The 19,290-nt window shown below is 44.2% G+C and overlaps 3 protein-coding genes across 4 annotated transcripts; 1 reads left to right on the top strand and 2 right to left on the bottom strand.

The window, feature by feature from the left end:
• Window positions 1–282: 282 nt before the first annotated feature.
• Window positions 283–4,841, bottom strand: LOC136485323 (uncharacterized). 2 transcript variants are annotated; one of them, XM_066482231.1, is made up of 8 exons: window positions 4,684–4,841; window positions 3,798–4,124; window positions 2,808–2,879; window positions 2,003–2,067; window positions 1,777–1,918; window positions 1,183–1,266; window positions 1,014–1,103; window positions 283–756 (listed from the first exon to the last, which is right to left on the bottom strand). In XM_066482231.1, exons 2-8 carry the CDS (start codon window positions 4,065–4,067, stop codon window positions 622–624), a joined length of 858 nt encoding a protein of 285 aa, XP_066338328.1. In that variant the 5' UTR covers window positions 4,068–4,124; window positions 4,684–4,841; the 3' UTR covers window positions 283–621. The 2 variants fall into 2 exon arrangements, with proteins under 2 accessions (XP_066338328.1, XP_066338329.1); XM_066482232.1 differs by lacking the exon at window positions 4,684–4,841 and adding an exon at window positions 4,270–4,582.
• Window positions 4,842–9,970: 5,129 nt separating this feature from the next.
• Window positions 9,971–10,977, bottom strand: LOC136485322 (uncharacterized). The gene is made up of 3 exons (XM_066482230.1): window positions 10,660–10,977; window positions 10,448–10,524; window positions 9,971–10,246 (listed from the first exon to the last, which is right to left on the bottom strand). Exons 1-3 carry the CDS (start codon window positions 10,766–10,768, stop codon window positions 10,121–10,123), a joined length of 312 nt encoding a protein of 103 aa, XP_066338327.1. The 5' UTR covers window positions 10,769–10,977; the 3' UTR covers window positions 9,971–10,120.
• A 3,240-nt stretch (window positions 10,978–14,217) lies between these two features.
• LOC136485321 (probable calcium-binding protein CML46) lies at window positions 14,218–15,068 on the top strand. The gene has a single exon (XM_066482229.1). It carries the CDS (start codon window positions 14,285–14,287, stop codon window positions 14,891–14,893), a length of 609 nt encoding a protein of 202 aa, XP_066338326.1. The 5' UTR covers window positions 14,218–14,284; the 3' UTR covers window positions 14,894–15,068.
• The last annotated feature ends 4,222 nt before the right edge of the window (window positions 15,069–19,290 follow it).

Below are 19,290 nucleotides of genomic sequence, written 5' to 3'. Positions count from 1 at the left end.
GCAGGTTTCAATTTCCATACACCACATCGTCCACATCTATCAAAATAAGCTAGTGATACGTCCACCATATATAGAAAATAAGCCCGTGTTCAGTTCCAAAAAGAGTTCCAAAAAAGTGCTACAGTTGCGATATGTGCATGGAGCAGTAAATGTAAACAAAAAAAAAATTAATTACACAATTTGGTTAGAAATCGCGAGACAAACATTTTGAGCCTAATTAGTCTATGATTGAACACTATTTGCCAAATAAAAACGAAAATACTACGGTACCCAAATTCCAACTTTCCCTCCAACTAAACACAGCGTAAATGGTAGTATTATGAGAGACTGTACATCACAGTACACAACAGTTAATATTCATGCCGCAATAAGGAGAAAAGCTGCAACAACAATGAATTTACATTAAATTCGGTATTCTTGGATTTACACTCGGTCTAATACAAAGTACAGAAATTCAGGTGCAACGAATTGTGGGTGACACTGGCACCCAAATTGGCCACGGGAGGCAGAAGCCCAGGCTTAACCTTTGCGAGTCAGTATGATGCAAGATCATCAACAAACGAACCAGACAAGTACGGTCAGTAGTTGTGAGCAACTACTGGGGTTGTGTTGTTAGCCCCCCTATTGCTGTTGCTGCGGCACTGGCTCGTGCTGTGGGGTGGCGGGGGAGTCTGGAGCGATGGTGAACTGGAGGGCGCGGCCCCTGGCCGACTGTAGGATGAAGGCCACCTCTGCTGCTGCCAGTGCAGCCTCTTCCTGCAGACAAAGGAACAAGAAGCATGGATAACTTAGATGGTGTGCCATATCAGCGACAAAAGTTTAGGACCAGTAGCTATAGAATGGTTTATCTAACCACCAACAGTTCAATGCTATGTTGAGCTTCCTATGCCAAAGAAATATTTGTTTGCAATTGGTTGAAAAGGATGCATATATAATATATTATTATAATGATGATTTGGAACAAACTTTTTCATGACCAACAGATCTCTTCAAAATTGCATCAAATCAGGTACCTGTCTTTGCCGCCGGCGATGCAAAATACTGAATATCCATGCCATGATGTAGCACGGCAGCAGAAACCCAGCAGCTCGGAGCAGAAAAAGCTGCAAAGGATTGAGTCAGCACAAAGCACTATCTGGACCGCCAACATTCCAAGTAAAAATGAAAGACTACAACACTCACCGAGAACATGGTAGAAGCATCATCATCATTTCCTTCGTTGTCTGAGATAGACAATGCATGCCTTAGAAGCAACAGTGCCATTAACTGCAAGACCAAGTAGCATTTTAAGGTAGTCTACCTTGATATACTCGAAATCTGTTACTTGACATTCGGTAAATACTCGAGGAGAGCTAAGGTGATCAGACTAGGAGCAGAGCGGAAGAGGACTTGCTGTGAAAATCAACAACAATTTTCGTATTCTCTAAGCAATTAACCAAACTAAAAGCACTGTTTTTCCATCCACAAACAAGTTGTGACTTGTGAGGCAACCGTAAAATATATAAAAGCATTGTCCTTCAATCCAAAAACAAAACTGTCCTGAAATAGCTACTCCCTCCATTCCAAATTGCAAATGGTTTTAGCTTTTTTAGATAACACAATTTTTACCATGTATATCTAGATGCATAGCAAGAGCCATGTACCCAGAAAAGCCAAAACTACTTACAATGTGGGGGGGGGGGGGGGGGGGGGGGGGGGGGGGGGGGGGAGTAATATTCACACATCGGTTCAGCTAATAAAGGGCAATAAGAACATGAATTGATGGACAGTGCTTACAATAAGTGCAGCTGAACGGCAGAATGCAGCACCACTAGCATCTGTATTAGCATAACCATCATACTCTGCCTCAAGAAGACGACGTTGGGCAGCTGCTACAGCGAGAATTCTTGGGTCACGCAAATCCATAATCAAATCACCGCTGCAAAGTGATGACTTCTGCTTAGATATGTTCTAATTCTGTTCACTAAAATTAAAATGGCACAAAATGTCCAAAATAACTTACTCAATGTCTATGGTTGTCTCATCTGGCTGAACACGAGGGGGCGCAGTGTAACCAGGCTTGTATTCCTACAGGTTATCATCAAGCCTGGAAGGAATCAGTATACAAGAAAGGAAACTTTAAAATTTAAAATGCACATAGGGAAGGGCCAAAGCATGTTCCACAAGTCTAACACACTGGAAATTTTACATTTTTCAATAACAGTAAATAGAAAAAAAATCCTTGAATATTTTTATTATCTCAGAGGTTGTTAACCACAAAAGTGTGCGTGTGTTGGGGGTGGGGGGGGGGGGGGGGGGGGGGGGGGGGGGCGGTGCTGAAAAATAGCTAGAATCAATAGAAGCGATTCATACTAGAATAAGAATATTGAACATACAAATCCGTTTAACCAAAATTGGTGAACTAGATAAATAGCATTTCAAACACACACAGACTTATCATATGATTAGTCAGATTCTTAAAACACCATCCAAATTAAATCATTAGTCTAAACCACTAAAGCCTAATCACACATGGTACCAACCCTTCTAGTACAAACCCAGGTAGATAAGCAAACCAACTGCACATGGTGTGACAGCACATGGTCACGGGTCCTGGACCATTTTAGTTCTAGTTGTTTGTAGTGCATGATACTAGTGAGGTGATCATGAGAACAACCCTTCAAGTAAAGAAACATGGGCAAAAAGATTACAGAGATATATATATATATCAACATATGTACTAAGCCAATTTTGTATCAGCACTAAAAAAACTATAACCAAAATGAAACATGTATCAGTGGAATGAACCTGAAAACAACTTAACCGACCTCATGGCAAATTTCACAAGTAGTGTCTCCTTTCTCATTGCACCAGCGTTGCACGCAAGCTCTGTGAGCATACTGCACAAGAAAAGTAAAGCTATAAGTTCTTGATTGCATCAGAGTTTCACGCAAAAGAAAATATTTAACTATATCACTCAGCATGAATAGAAAGAAAAAAACTTTTAGATCACAAAAAGGTATAAAATAAATCCCAAGATCTTTTTTTCTAGGTAAAATTATATATAAGAATACAAAGTTCTACATTGACAATATTTGAACGCTTTCTATATTTGTCGTAGAAGTTGAAAAATGTCCATTAATAAATCATTAATAAAAAATGAGCAAAGTGACTAAATACAAAGAACATGAAAAATTGCAGCGAGGATAGTCAGTCCAGAAGTCGTTAATTACTATGCTCTATCCAAAGAACCGTCCAGACTCCAGATCGCAAATTCATATTGATTATGATAAACTTAAACTGATAGACCATAAAATTCAGCCAGCTACTGCTACAAGACTGAACTGGAATCATTGTGTTGCAATTGTGTAGTGATAACATGCCTAATTGCATAACATGGATCCACAGTAGCTGAATCAACTGGTTCATTCCTGTTAGCAATGTGGTAGAAATGTCGTGCAAGTTTATACTACATAGAAAACTTGCTAAAGTGAATAAATGCTTTAGAGCTCTCCCAACAGAGAGGACATAAACAGGCAATATTACAGTATATGGTGCAGTAGCGATTGGGGATAGATGATTTGATTAACCTTGTATATTCCCACAAGAGTGTCTGACATTATGAAAGGCACAATATGATTATTTTGTGCTTTTTAAGCAAGAAAACATGTCAATGGCAATGACAGACACATGTTAATGCAGAATGAGAACCAGAAAGCGAAAACTTAGTTGTATGTGCACCTCACAAACAACTGCAAAGCTTAAAGCTGTGCGGAGATAAGAATAGCATGCAATAATTTAATTAACAGGATGTAAACCTTGAGGCTGCCGCTGCAAGCACAGGGTTTCTCGAGATTCTTGACGCTATCTTCCTCCTGGCATATGCGGCACTCTGCAGCCTGGATGAGCGGCTCCTCCTCCCCACCGCCCTCCTCCTCGTCGTCCTGGACCAAGTCAACAACAGCTGACGGAGATGCAGCAGCCGCAGCCGGGCCGTTCGCATCCTCAGACGGCTTCTTGGAAACCTCGTTCTCCTTGGATTTCGCTAAGCCGTCCACATCAACGACCACATGGTCGTCGCCGGCCATCCCAAATCCCCTCCTCTGCAGCCCTTGTTATCGCCTCTGCTCTCAGAAATCGGTCTCCTAAAAGGAAAATATGTTTAGCAACGGTAAGAATAATGAAATTCAGATGTTAGTATTTCTCAATAATAAACGTGATGGTAGTGTGGTTGAGAATAGCATCGACATATGTAAAGATGCAATACAGGGCAGTGCTGGTGACCCGTGCCTAAAAATGGAGAGCCTCCATTTCGAAGAGCACGGTAGCAGCAGAACCCCCTTATCCCTCCCCCGTTTACTGAAACTGGACTACTACTGGAGTCGAGAGCCGACTCTCCGAACCCTAGCAACATCCCCGCCTCCAAGTCCGTAGCTTCCCCAAGCCCAAGCGGAAACTGGACCTCTACAGGCGAATCCCACGATGCGGCGCGCCCGGCCCGAGCCGGCGGGCGGCGAGAACGAGGCGAACCCCCGCCCATCCCCCACGCGAGAACAGGCGGCAGCGAGAGAGGACATGAAGGGGACGACGGCCCCCCCGCGCAGCGCCGCCGGGCGCGGGCGCGGGGAACCACCGCCTCCACCCAGGCGGCGGCGGCGGCGGATCTAGCGGCGGGAAAGCGGGGGAGGGGAACGGGGGACGTACCTCGGCGGCGGCAGCGGCGGTCCTCCCTCCCTCTCTCTCTCCCCCCTTCCTTCCGGCCGGGTCGTCGTCGCACGGGCACGGCTTGGAGACTGGAAATTCTGAGCTCTCTTTTTTTTCCTTCTTCGGTTCCTTCTTTCTCCCAACCGATTTCTATTTTTCTTCACCCTCTTCTTGTAGTAGTTGGAGGAGGGTTGGAAAAAAAATAGAGAGGAGAAAGCGTCTTCGCGCAACGGTCAAACGCGTCGCGCGTCTGGATTGCAGGCCCTGTGGGCCCGGATGCCTGGAGCCTCCGTCCGGCGCGGGTCGGATCCCGCCCGGCCCGGTCTCCCCTCGCCGTCAGCCAGCCAGACTCACGGCTTCTAGGCTACCTGCTGTTGACGGCGCGTCAGGATACGACCTCCGAGTCCGTGGCCGGGCCGTGCACGCCCCGTGATCCCGTCAGCACACACGTACGCACGCGCGCTCCCGGGCCCGGGTCCCAGCCTCCAGCCGGCCGTGCACCCGCTTCGGCTTAAATCCACCTCAATGTATTGGGTGGATTTATGTGCAACCAAACAAGTCTTTTCGGAGCTCGCTGCAGTTCTTTTTCTAACCGTAATGCTACCATGTCTACAATGCTAGACGTCTTGCTTTACTCACTGCCGTATGCGTCGCTCGTCTAAGAAAACAAAATCAACTCCCACATGCGTCGCTTCGCTTCGCTCTTCTCTCCCGCACGTGGCGCTCGGCTCCGCTCCCGAATGCGACGCTCGGCTGCCAGCTACCCAGCCCTACCAGATGCGGGGCGCGACTGCCCTCTCCTACTTTCAGGGATGTCTGCCTGCGAGTCGCGGCGAAGCGGTTGCCGACCCTGCTAGGCGCGTAGCCGCTTACGAGTCATGGCGCTCGGCTACCGCCCCTGCCAGGCGCGGCGCGCGGCCGCTACCTCGCTACCCTGTCGCGCAGCCACTGCCGAGCTGCTACATATAAGCACCGCCAGCCCACTGCCGTCGGCGAACTCCACATGCCAATGAGTCTCCATTCTCCCAAACAGCAAGGAGATGTTTGTGACGAAACTGCATGTTGTAAGCATCTGTTTCAATTGTTTCAAATGTTTCAGAGGTATGTTGCAAGTGTATCATACGTATGTTGCACGCCTCGCCCCACTAACTGCCGCATGCGTCATTCATCTAAAAAACAAAAACAACTCCCGCATGCCTCGCTCTGCTCCGCTTCTCTTCCGCACGCGGCGCTCGTCTCCCCTCCCGGATGTGGCGCTCAACTGCTAGCTGCGCAGCCCTACCAGATGCTACGCACAGCTGCCCTTTCTGGTTTCAGCGTGCGGCTGCCTACGAGTCGCGGCGGCGCGGTTGCCAGCCCTGCCAGGAGCACAGCCGCTTGCGAGTCGCGGCGCTCGGCTACCGCCCCTGCCAGGGGCGGCGCGCAACCGCTGCCGCCCTGCCCTGTCACATAGCCACCACCGAGCTACTGCCGACAAGCACCGCCTGCCCGCTGCTGCCGGCGAACTCCACATGTCGATAAGCCTCCATTCTCCTAGCAGCAACTAAATGTTTGTGATGAAACTATATGCTGCATGCGTCTGTTTCAAGCGTTTTAAATGTTTCAGATGTATGTTGCAAGTGTATCATACGGATGTTGTAAAAGTAGATCTGGATATTGCACATGTTGCAATGATTGTACACGTATGTTGCAAGCTCATGTTCTCAATGATTCATCTGTTTTTTTCTGACCTATATTGCAAGTGCGTTTATCTGAATATTGCATATGTTTTCACACATATGATGCAAGTGTTTTATCTGGATATTGCAGTACGTTTATAATGGTTTCAAGTGTTTTAGGTGCTTTTTAAGTGTCTCAGACACATGTTTCAAATGTTTCATTTTTCTCTAGACGTATGTTCCATTTGTTGCATCTGGATGTTTCAAAACTAGATCGAGTGTTGCATATCTCCCTCCTCTCCTTTCTACTGTCTCGGCTCTGTGTCAGACGCAGGAATGCGGAGGCAGTCCCCACTAGCGCGGGCGGGCCTCACGTGCTTGCGGACGGACGCAACAGACTAGAGGTGGGCGAGCAGGCACGGGACGGGGGCATATCCGGACGTCCGGACGCTAGGCACTGCTTTTTTCTAATCTTTTGTTTTTCTCTTTTCTTTTCATTTCTTCTATCTATCTATGCGTCCGTTGAGGCCATGACTGAGGCGCCATTTTATAATAATAATTGAAAATTTTCACTAAAGCTCGACATGGCCGCATATACCATCGTGCCGTATTTTGTATGCTTATAATGCTCGACACGGCCGGTAGGATCGATTGGCGTTTGGGGATAAATTTTGTATGAGTGGTCGCAGGTTAATTATTAGTACATATATAGGTAAACCTTATGAGGTTCGATCATGTTGCAATTTATTATAACGAAGAAATCATATAATATTAATAATAACCTCATAAAAATGATACCAACCGTGTGTGGTTGGGTTTAGTAGGCTAGACAAATAAGGGCGACAAGTCCTGTGGGCCACGCTGTACATCGTCACATATATTTTTCGTGTTGGGTTTCCCGTGTGCAAGCTGCACCACATGACTAGCTAGCTAAGAATTCGGAAATACTATTGTTTCTAGCTGCTGTGGTGTATTAGCTTAACCAATTCTTGCACGCAAAGGCACACAAGCTGGCCTACCAAATGGCGGACGGTGCGTAGTTAACAAACATGTACAACCGTCTCGGCGTAGAACCGATCATCAGACATTCAGACCAATGTTTCGATCGGGCACTGCTACGTGTGCGATTCTATAGGACAGAAATTATTAGCTGCCAGTCATCAGCATCGATCAGCCTAGGGGGAAAAAACATGAAAAATAGCTGTGTACCAAATTGGAATTCTGTATTGTAACAGTGCAATTATCACTAGCATGAACAGGTCAGTAAAAAACGGCTAAAAAACTGCATAACAGATGGTTTCCCTACCCCTTTGTCGGCAAAGGCCGGTGATATATCTGATTATTCATGCACAAGTTGTGTTTGGTTTCAGGATAGATGGGGCGGTTCTATTCTTGGTTTTTTTAATAGAACGGTCCTTTTTAGAGTGTCCACTTCCTTTTAGGAGTGTTCACTTCATATTAAAGCCGCAACTGATGCGGTTTTTTAGTTCAATAATATACAGTGTTTTACAGTGATATAATCAAACCGCAGCAGCAACCGCTATGACTTGGCTTTAATTTGAAGCGAACGCCTGGTGAGATGGGACGAGGGACACTCCTTCCACACTATTAGTCACAAATCACAATTAACTTGGGCCCACATGTCATCTTCTATACGTATCGATCTGTTTCTCCTCATCCTCTCGCTCGCCTGAGGAGTTCAACCTTGCCCATGCTATAGGGGTTCCGCCATCGTTCGTTCGAAGAGTGCGACCTCGAGCATGCTAGGGGATCGGCCGCCATGCACTACAAGTCTACACCATGCTTGCCCCCGTGCCGCGCCTACCACATTCGGAGAATACAAGGTCGGAGCAGGGGCCCTTGCCTGTTGGGGCGGAGTTGGCCCTAGTCGGCAGCAGCCTAGGTGCTCGCGCGTGGGTAAGGAGTGATCGAGGGGCTAGACGAGCAAGCCATCCACTCATACATGCAAACGGACACCAACAACGTTGCAAGAGGACGACGCGGTCCACCCGATTTTAGGTATGAGAAGACAAGACATCTGAAAGGTATGTTCTCTTTTCGGGATTGTTCCATCCCTTATGCCCTCGAACCAAACATCGAGAGTCCCACCCCAATCAAACATAGCCTAAAATTATATTATCCAAGCAAACTCAGGGATTTTTCTCTTTTTCTTTTCTTTCTCTTCTTTGATTTTAAGTTGTCAAGAGTATGCAATCTGGCATGCAAAATCAAGGTTTTATCCGTTGTTGAGTGGAGTAGTGGTGTAGAGCTATGGCAAGATGGTGTTGCGTGGCGCGTGTTGAGATCCAGGAGGCTACTATCGTTAGTTGGTTATGGTTGTAAGCTTAGTTGGTAACTGTTGTTGTTTTAGACGATAGAGGAGGTGCAACAAATCTCCAATCTCATCCCCTATACCTATAATTTTTAAGGGATCTCCTAGGAGAAGCATCATCTCTCCTAAATAAAGGAGAGAGCTCATAGGAGATACAATATGAACGATCTAGTGGAGATGCTGTAAGTTCTTTAGGTCTAGGTATCTTGCATTGTTTTCTTCACAAGCACTTTTCTATTAATTAATTTGTCTAGTTCCACACACACACAAAGAAAATTGTCTTGAAGCAAGTCCACTGTAGTCTCCTCCAAGGGGTTTTGAGGAAAGCGAGAAGATGGTGCATGCCACGCGTATGACACCTTAGGCCTGGTTAAGTCCTGTTTGGATCCATGAGGCTAAACTTTAGTCTAGGGCTAAAGATTAGCCCATAGAATAAAGGGGCTAGCCCTGGGGCTGTTTGGATCCAGAGGCTAAAGATTAGCTATGTACCTTACTATGACCCATTTGCCCCTAATTAATACTCATGTACATGACTAAAAGGGGATGGATGGGGTAATATGCGTCTTTTGCCATGAAGGGACCACTTTTAGCCCTCTTTAGTCCACCTTGGAGGGGCTAATGGAAAAGGGTGGGCTAAAGTTTAACCCTCCACTTTTAGCCCTTCTATTTGGATTTATGAGCCCCATGGATCCAAACATGCCCTTATTATACTTAGGTTTCAAGCTGATTTGTATCCCTAGTCCAGACGACCGTTTGAATCCAACCCCAACCTTCACAGTAATCCAGCTTTCACAACCCATTCCGAAGGGCACCCACAACTAACGTCTCCATCACACAGACAACGATCAACGAAAGGGACCGGAAATCATGCATCCCCTGTTCGCTTGTAGGAATTTGGATGAATCTGGATGAATCTGAAGGAATTTAGAAGAGAATAAATAATGGTTTTCAGCCCAGCACAGTGAATTCCGGCTGCTTTCTTGACCATCCGAATTTCCGTATTCGCTCCACGGATAGTCCGGCAGCTAATAATTCAACACGCGCGCTTAGGCGACCTCTCACGTCAGTCATGGTAGAACTATTTTCAGTACGAGTATACGGCCAGCCTCATCTGCTTCAAGGACGCGTCCTGACAAATCTGTATTTTTATATGAAAGAAAAAGAAAAGAAAAGAAAAGAAAATTGCAGTCAAAATAAAGTAGCTGAGCAAGCAGACGCGTCGCTTGCTGTTGATGACTCTCGGCCGGCCATGCATGCTACGTGACAGTGAGACACACACAACACAAGTACCCCTGGACTCTGGTATTGGTATGTATGTAACGACAGCGTGTACAAAATACAAATACAGTATAGTCATCGATCGTACAGTAGTGGAACTCTGAAGAAAACTGCGGCTGTGGACGTATCATCAGAGAGAGAGAGAGAGAGGTCGTCTATCATGGATGCATCAGTTCCTTCGCTGCTGGGCCCAGGGCGAGTGGCGGTCGTTGGCGCCGGACCCCGGGTAGTCCTCCAGCTCCAGATCCATCCTCGTCCTCCCGCCGGCCGCCACCGCCTCTCCGGCTACGACGGCCTGAAATGATACAAGACAAGACGAATCATGTCACTCACTGCATCTGCATGCGTCACTCAGTCTGAAACTACACGTACTGGAACCTATAGCTAATTGAAGCCATCAGATTACAAGCACGGATAGTCCCAAAACAACAGCTGTGGTCAATTGATCTAACAGAAGATTGAGAGAGACAATTGGTAAGCGAAGCCAGCCGACCACCTGATCGTCGTCCGCGCCGCACGACGACGATGGCGGAGCCACTGCCACTCTAGTATCCTCCTGCACCACCTCCAGTCCTGCTCAAATTGAAGTGAAAGGTGCATGCATGAGGAGAAACAGAAATCTTCAGAGAACTGCTTTAGCACAACGATCGAGCAGAGCACACGGACGGAGGAGGATTCATTCAGAAGGGCCGGCGGGTCACCACTTACCAGGACGAGGAAATGAGGCGTCGACGGCAGCACCTGTCGTCGTCGGCGCGTGGATGAGGCAGCAGCAGCACAAGGCCAGGGCGACCACAGTCAAGCGTAGCCTCGCCATCTAGCTACCTGAGCTCTCTCCGATCCTCTCCAGGCACAGGCTTTCTTGAAATACTCAAACTAGTGTGGTCGTTGCGCTAGCCTGCTGGCAATCACTGTTCGGCTGCATCATGGGGTTCACATGGAGCTCTGGATGACTGGATCGTGCTCGGCGGCTATTTTTATAGGGACTTTGCTGTGGACGAATGAACAAGGTGGGTCGCGATTGAGGCTTCTGAAGCAGCATCCATCCACGCACAGGCGTCAGGCACAGTGGTGGTGAGTAGCTGTAGCCCATCTTCGCTATATATCCGGCTTTTTCCACACACCAAAAGTGCTTCGTTATATATTAGTAGCACAAAGGATGAGCTTTTTTATACCTAGACTAGAAAAGCATAATAAAATACATGTACGGAGTAATGACCAATTGATCCGCATGCGCTGCGTTGTTTCTTTCCTGTGCATTTCCATTTGCATTGGCAGGGGGCCCTCTGATGACTGAACCTCCAAACGCAAGCAGACTGAATTTCCTCGATGGGCATGCATGCAGGCAAAAGGTGATTCAGAATGAGAAGGTTCATGTCATGTAAAAGGTGACTCAGAATGACATCTTTTTTTTTTACAGTACGTGACTCAAAAGAACCAAAAAAAAAGTACAGGTACATTGTGATCAAGAGGAGATCTTATTGGCGTGCAAGTGCAGTGCATGCTGTTGCTGCTTGCGTATTGGATGCTGACGTGGTGCAGATCGATGATGCTGGGGGGGGAATTTCCTGCTGCGACCTACTTGAGGACTGTGCCTCAGCTCAGCTATCCACCAATCCAGTACGTACCGGCTTTTCATTTATATCTTCAAGAGCAGCTAGCGTGGGCTGCAATAACAAACTAAAGAGGGTCCATTTCCTTTAATCACATAGTGGATTCAGCACTCAAATAGGTAGCTTGTGACCCTCCACTGAACCTATTTTACCTTATCTCTGAACAAGTAAAAACAGTCCTTATATTAGCAGCTCTCAAGCCAGTTCTGTTCTGCCCAATTGGAGCTTGACAGCGTAAGTGTTGTCTTCAGCAAAAAGACATTCTCCATAGGCGCCTTCTCCATATTCCTAGCACCTAACTACGTAAGTGTTGTCTTCAGTGAAATCTGCAGCGACATTTTGGTAGAACTTTTGTGGAAAGTTCTGAAAGAACTAAGGCTTAAACAAGTGCTGTATATGTCAGTGGTAGAGGTTACCACTGAATTGCATGTTTGATGAGTCACACACAGCCTTAAAGGCACCAGCTAGCATCTTGTTTATGGTACATCTAAAACCAGCAATGCATGGATTGTTTTAGACTTCGTTCAGACGTGAGAGTGAGACAGTCTCCCTGCCGTGCTATGAGGTTGTCATTTCTCTGAAAAAGAAAGGGTGAGTTGACAGACTTGGCCAAGTTGACACGCGCTTTCTTCGTTGAAGTTGTAACAAGGCATGCAGTCGGCACTCGGCAGACTCTCTCACTCTCACGAGGGGAAAAAAATGAATGAGAAGGTGACCCGGCCCTACAATTTGTTACTCTACCCAAGACGACAAGCATGCACCCAGACGTAAAGAAGTTTCAATAATGCAAAGATCAGGTCAATTTTTGCCCTTTCTACACTTGTTCTCAGGTCACGAAGTCTTCTTGGGACAAAATACCATCTCGATCAGTTTCTCAGGTCCTCAGACTAGGTCCATCTTAATAAACCAATACCGGTTTCCCTGAAATTTCTCGACAATCGTTGGTCCTCAGACTCAGTGTACTTCCTTTTCTTTAATTGCAGTTCAAACACGGACAGACCTGCTTGCCGGTTTTGATTTTTTCTTTATTTTTTTCATGATGACAAACACCACATGGATTCTGCTGTGAAAAATGTAAAAGAATATTCATACACGTATTTGCAATTAGGATATCTGGGAAAGTATAGACAGAGGAAGGAAAATATATATACATTAATTAAGAACATCACCAAGGGCCTGAAATAAACTATTGGACTGCCAGCCCAGGCTTGCCTGCTGGTTTGGACCGGTTCCAACCTGGCCTGGTGATCTTATTGGGTCAAATTTTTTTATTTCCATACCAGCCCACGCTTGGATTTTGTTTTTTTTTTCTTGACCTATATAAAAGAAAAGACATAAAAATCTAATTATTTGAACATCACCAATGATACTAAGTTTGTTGTCCTGATTGTAATTAAGATGGCAGCTCACGTAAGCTTGCTATGAATGGGGGACCTCTCCAGTAGTTTCATTGGACTGCATGTGTTGCAAACAACTGTAATGGTTGGACTGCATGTGTTGCAAACAACTGTAATGGTTGAAATTCCTACTCCCTTGTTCCAAGTTATAAGATGTTTTTGTTTTTTTAAACACTTTACCTTAATATGTATATATCTAAGGTCCCGTTTGACACAACTTCTCTAGTAGCTTTACGAGCTGTCTGAAATTGATTTGTGCCAAACGGGTATTTTTGAAATAGCTTTACATGTGGAGCTCCTTAAAACGTGCTCTCACAAGAGGTTGGTGTGGGGTGAATCTGATAATAGCTACTTCTCCTAGCTTCAACTCGCTCTGCGGGCCCCTGTGTGGTATTATGTGAGATCATATTTTAATAAACAATATATGTAGAGCTGTTTTGCCAAATGATTTATCAAAATAGTTTCAATTCTATCGGTAGAGATGCTCGTCGAGAGCTGAAAAGAAAAACTAACAGTTTCACTGGTGAAGGGGAGCTGTGCAAAACGGGACCTAAGTGCATAGCAAAAGCTAGGAGTACATAGGACTGAGGTAAGGGTTCAAAGGTAAATATAATTGACTTTTTTGCCCAATAAAAAATGTTTGCGTCTAAATGAAAAGAAACTGAAACAACATTTATTTGCAGCCGAAGAATGCAAATTTGTGCATTTTTTCTACAACGTTGTGGTCCATCGCTGTCTAAGAAAAAAACAGTTCATACTGCATGCGTCTTCCGCAACATCTACGCACAGCCCACGTCTAATAACCTTCTCTTCAAACTAGAACAACAAACATAACATCAGTGCTTATTCTAAAGGACTCTCAAAATGAAAAAAAAAATGTATCAGACTTAAGTGAGTGAATGAGAGAGAGAGAGAGAGAGAGAGAGAGCAGAGAGTTGTTCACTCCTCACTTTCCCGGAAGCTTCCATGATCAGCGTGACGAAGGTTACAAGAAAGAATAAATACGAAGACCAAGACTTTGAATCTGTCAATCACCATCATCTTGCTGTCCACACGTATTTTCAAAGAGGAAACATCTTGTCATCTGCTTCGATGTTTCAGATTAATTCTGCTGAGACAACAACCAGCAAAAGCTCAAGATGACCTTTACTTGATTCTAAAGAAAAAAAAAGATGACCTTGCTTCCTATATAACCTCCCGTGCTACGTTTCCCTTCTCCCATTCAATTTTCTGACCTTTACTTCCATTTTCTGACAACAGCCTATTCTCACCAAAGGAACAAGAACTTTCAGATCGAGCCCAGAAGCTTACGAGGCAACAGCAATGGAGAATTCATCGTGCGCTGCAGCATGCCATTTTTTGGTTCTCCAAGAGGCATGTGGTATCAACCTCTTCCTCAAATTCCTCGCTTGGTCCGTCTCAGTGTTGCAGAATCTCCTCCCCTGCTCATGCAAATCCTGCAACTGCAACTGCAACTGCAACTGCAACTGCAACTGCAACCATAGATCTGCTGAGAAGGTGACACAGACACCGGTTATTACCACAGACAAAGAAGAAATAGAGAGAAGGAATAAAGATCAAGACGATGAGAAGGCGCTGATACAAGAAGATATCAAGACGGTAATGAGAAACATAGGTTTTAATTTGGATCAAGAGAACAACATGGCCATTGGCAATGATTCTATAGCTCGGATTTTCGATGACGACGAGCCGAGCTTGCAGGAGGTACGGCAGGCATTCTTGGTGTTTGATCACAACAACAATGGGTACTTCGACGCGTTGGATTTGCAGCGAGTGCTCAAGAGTCTAGGACTAGGGGAAGGTGTAGGGATGGATGAGTGCGAGCAGATGATCGCCAAGTATGACACGAACAAGGACGGGAAAATAGATGTTGCAGAGTTTACCAAGGTTTTGGAGTCTGGCATTTGCTAAACTAATTTTTTTTTTGTGTGTGTTTGCTTTCCCATGTTCGAGCAGAAAAGAGATTGATGATAACAGGATGCTGAGATTTTGGTCTTGAACAGTACAAGAAAAAGATACTTCTCTCTTGAATCCTGATTAAGCAGTTCTGTATGCTGCTCAAGGAAGAATTTTTTTTTCAATCATATGTACCGTGTTAAGATTAGTTACGATTGACTTCATTATACTCAGACATTTGGCACTATATAATGCCGTGATGGTAACAAAAAAGACAACATTGGCACAGTAGAACAGAAAATGTTGAACCAAGATATCAGTATTCAGGTGTTGGAGTATGATCCTAAAATTTGTCCTTTTGGCACTCCAGTAGATAAAAGTAAACAGATGTGGTTTTAAAATTAGGTAGAACCAGATCGGCAAGGTTCTGAATAGTCACATGTAGTTCTTTTGGATGGTGGCTATTTATAGTTTTATATACTCCAAAAGTTCCATTTAATTTGAATGCTTTATCTATATTTTTTTAGATAATGGAATGAGGTTCCAGCCTCTACATCGTTTGACGAAATACACATATAAGATACTTAATTGTTAGGATGTCAGAGGTGTAATATTTGTAACACCCTAAATTTTGAACTTCTGGAAATAGAGCTAAAATGATTTAATTTGGAATTTTGGGATCACGAAAACATAGGAAAATAAAAATTTTCATTAATTTAAAATTTATTATAAGGCTTAGCAATATGTTTGAGCATACATGCCCTTGCATTTGGTTTATTTGGTTGAGTGGTTTTGATTTAAAACTTAAAATGGTTTAAATTTCTTTTGTAAATGAAATTAAAAATGGCTTTGAAGTAAAAGAAAAGAAAATTAGAAAATAAAAGAATTTAAAAAGTTATAAAATTTATTTTTGAAAACTTATCAAAATTTCTCATTTATGTTTGAATTGAAAAGTGTATTTGAAACCCTATTCAAATTTGATTTGGTTTACATTTGAATTTGCTTTTTAAAACAAATTAGAAAAAGATTTGGTAAAAAAAAAGAAACCCCCTCTCCTCCTTTCTCTCCCTTTTGGCCTGTTGGCCCAGTTTATTTTTTCCCCGCAAGCCTGTTCTCCTCTCCCACTTTCTCCATCGCGCGGCCCAGCCAAAGGCCAGCGGCCCATCCCTCCTTTCCTCGCCTTGGCTTTGGCCCAGGCCAGCGCGCAGCTCAGCCCGAAGCACCGCACTGTGTGTCCGTGTCCACTCCGCAGCGGCCCAGTCGAGGGCCGGCCTAGCCAGACGCCCTCGCCGCGTGACCTCTCTCCGCCCACTGACGCGCCGGGTCCATCCGTCAGGCGTTCTTCTACCTCCGTCACGTAACCTAGCCGGAGACCACCGCCGTTGCCGCTCATGTCCGCGCCGTCCACGCCTCGTTCCTTGCCGTGCACGCCACGCTGCTTCCGCCCCTATAAAGCTCCACGTCCCCCTCCACGTCCATCTGCGCCGCCGTTCTAGCCTAGCTTCGCTCGCCGACCTGCAGCCGCGCCGCCATATAGCGCCGCCGTTCGCTGTCGCGAGTCAAGCAAAGCGCCCACCTTGCACCTTCCCTGCCGCCGAGGTATTCCTAGGTGAGCTCGCCTCGACCCCCTCTCCTCTCTCGTGGCTTCCTCGTCGAAAACCATGGCCTCTAAGGCTGTTTCTTTGCTTCGCCGCCATGCTCTGTCGCCGGCCATGGCGCGCCACTACGCCGGCTACTATTTCGACGGCCACGTTTTTTTTCCACCGTCCGATTCCATCTCGGCTGTCCAAATCAAATCCAACGGCCCAAAAGCAAAGATACCCCTTCGCGTGGCTGTATTGCAAAAGAGTCCTTCTGGTTTTCTGTTTTTAAACACGCGGTCCATTGCGTAATCCATAGATTATGCCTTGCTCTTTTAAAAAGCGTATTTTCTCGGTTGACTTCAACAATACGTTTTCAGTTATTTACATATTTGCCACTGATTTTGTTTTAGCCATAACTTCTCTGTTTGAACTCCGATTTGACCCGTTCAACTTGCGTTAGGTTCATAATTTCATAATATACATGTTTATACTACTGTTAGATGTGTTTTCAACTTTTAAAATTCGTGATTAGATTTAATCTATTATTTTATTAAAGGAAATATTGTTTAAATCATATCTTCTATGATTTAACTCCGTTTTAGCTCATTCAAGTTGCGTTAGATTCATAGCGACGAGATCTACGCGTTAGTAACAGTGGTTTCCATGTCACTAATACTAGAATTTCATGGTTTAAATCATATCTTGAATAACAATTATGCAACTGGATTTTACAAATAAAATATGATTTGTTTCACTCTAGTTTTATAATTCAAATCTAAACTTGACTTAATTCAATTTATAGTATCTATAAAATATCTTATATATGTTTTTATATAATTAAAACACATGAAGCTAATAGTTTTATGAGTAGATCTTTTAGTAGATGTATCTTTTTCACCGTAGCTCCGATTAGTGTGCCTCTTGCGTCTGTGTGTTCGTAGCGATGCGTAGAATCGTATTTGAAACTCTTTCACTTATTTTTCTATGATTGGTGTATTGTTCTAATTTAGATCTATTGTTTGCTCCGTGTATGATTGTATGGATGCTTGTGTGGTGCTTTATGATTATGTCCAGTCGGTGAGATATACGTGGTGATCAAGAAGAAGAAGAAGAAGAACGTTGAAGATTAAAGCTTACCGAAGGATCGGTGTTTTAAGGCAACTATAGCATAGGATCTTTCTTGTTGTCCTATACACCTTTAATCATTTAATTCATACTGTATGTGTCTACCTTGACTGCCACTAAGGATTTCCTAGCACTTTGTTACCCTGTACCTTGTTACCTATGGGGTATTGCATTGTGTAGTATGATGCTAGTGCTCAACTAAAGCCATGATCTTGTAACTTGACTAATGGAATATGCAATAAACACTAAAAGATGCTTTTTAGCAATATGGAATTAGGGGGCTAGAGCATTGGGTTGTTTTTATGGTGCTCTATATTCCTCTCCCTAAGGACTTATCTGTAAGTGATTTATCCAGGACTTATAGTACAACTGTGAGGGCTACATGGCTCTGGCTTTAGCTCAGTATGAGGACCTTTTCTAGCTTGTTAGTGGTTACCTTTATTGGTGTAAGAATGACTTGACGAATTAGGTATAGGACAACCTCTACTCTTATGTGTATAGCCGTGATGGAATTGTGCCATTCGGTAGGGGGGTTCCTATATCTGTTTGCCGAGTGAATCTAATGGCCCTAACTTGTTAGACGAACCTTTGAGAGACTTCATAGTGAACCCTGCCGACCTTCCTTCGAAGTGGGTCAAGAGATTAGCTGCCTCGGGCAAAAGGATAAATTACGACTTACAGTGAAAGTGTATAACCTCTGCAGAGTGTAAAACTGGTATATCAGCCGTGCTCATGGTCACGAGCGGCCTTGGAACATTTACGGAATAGATGATGAACACTGATGATACTAATAATAAAGATGCCCACTAATGATTAGTGTTTATGTTATTCATTATTCATGTTTACCTGATCATGTGTTTATGGGCTTGTAATAAACTTGTTGCTACTCCTATGCTAAAATTGTGACCATTAAAAGCTAATCGTAGTTAAACCAGTGTCAGCCTTTTGAGCCTCATGAACCCCGCGTTATATTTGTTGAGTACGACATGTACTTATGCTTGCTTTATTTTTTTAATTATTTGGATAAAAATCCTGGATGGGTACCAGATTGTTAGAGTTTGGAGGAATTAGGCTTGTGATCAACCAGTCAGTTGTCCCTATGGATTTAGAGTCTTCGCCTGAAGATCGGAGTTGTCTTTCTGCTGTCTATACTCTGAGGTTATATTCTTTATACAAATACGTTATGTATTTAAGCATTGTCTTTTGATATTATCCTTATTTGTAGCTATATGTGAGATTTGACTTCCTGGGCTCACATATGGTGTGTATCTGGTTTTGTTCTTAAAACCAGGTGCGACAATGTTTTAGTTTAGTTGGTGATTCATTGTAGTACCTGGTTTTATGAACAAAATCAGATACATACCATATGTGAGTCCAGGAAGTCAAATTACACATATGGCTACAAATTGAGATAATATCAATAAACAATGCTTAATACATAAGGTACTTAGTATAAATGATATAACCTTAGACAATAAACAACTGCAAGACAACTCTGATCTTTGGGTAAAGACTCCACTCTGACTGGTTGATCACAAGCCTAACTCCTCCAAACTCTAGCAATCTAGTACCCATCTGGGATTTTTATCCAAGTAAAATGTAAAGGAAAGCGTAAGTACATGTCGTACTCAAAAAATATAACATGGGGTTCATGAGACTCAAAAGGTTAACACAGGTTTAACTGCGATTAGCTTTTATTGAGTC

Source organism: Miscanthus floridulus, chromosome 10 (assembly GCF_019320115.1).
Source record: "Miscanthus floridulus cultivar M001 chromosome 10, ASM1932011v1, whole genome shotgun sequence".
NCBI lineage: Eukaryota > Viridiplantae > Streptophyta > Magnoliopsida > Poales > Poaceae > Miscanthus > Miscanthus floridulus.
This window is presented reverse-complemented; position numbering and strand designations above follow the sequence as displayed.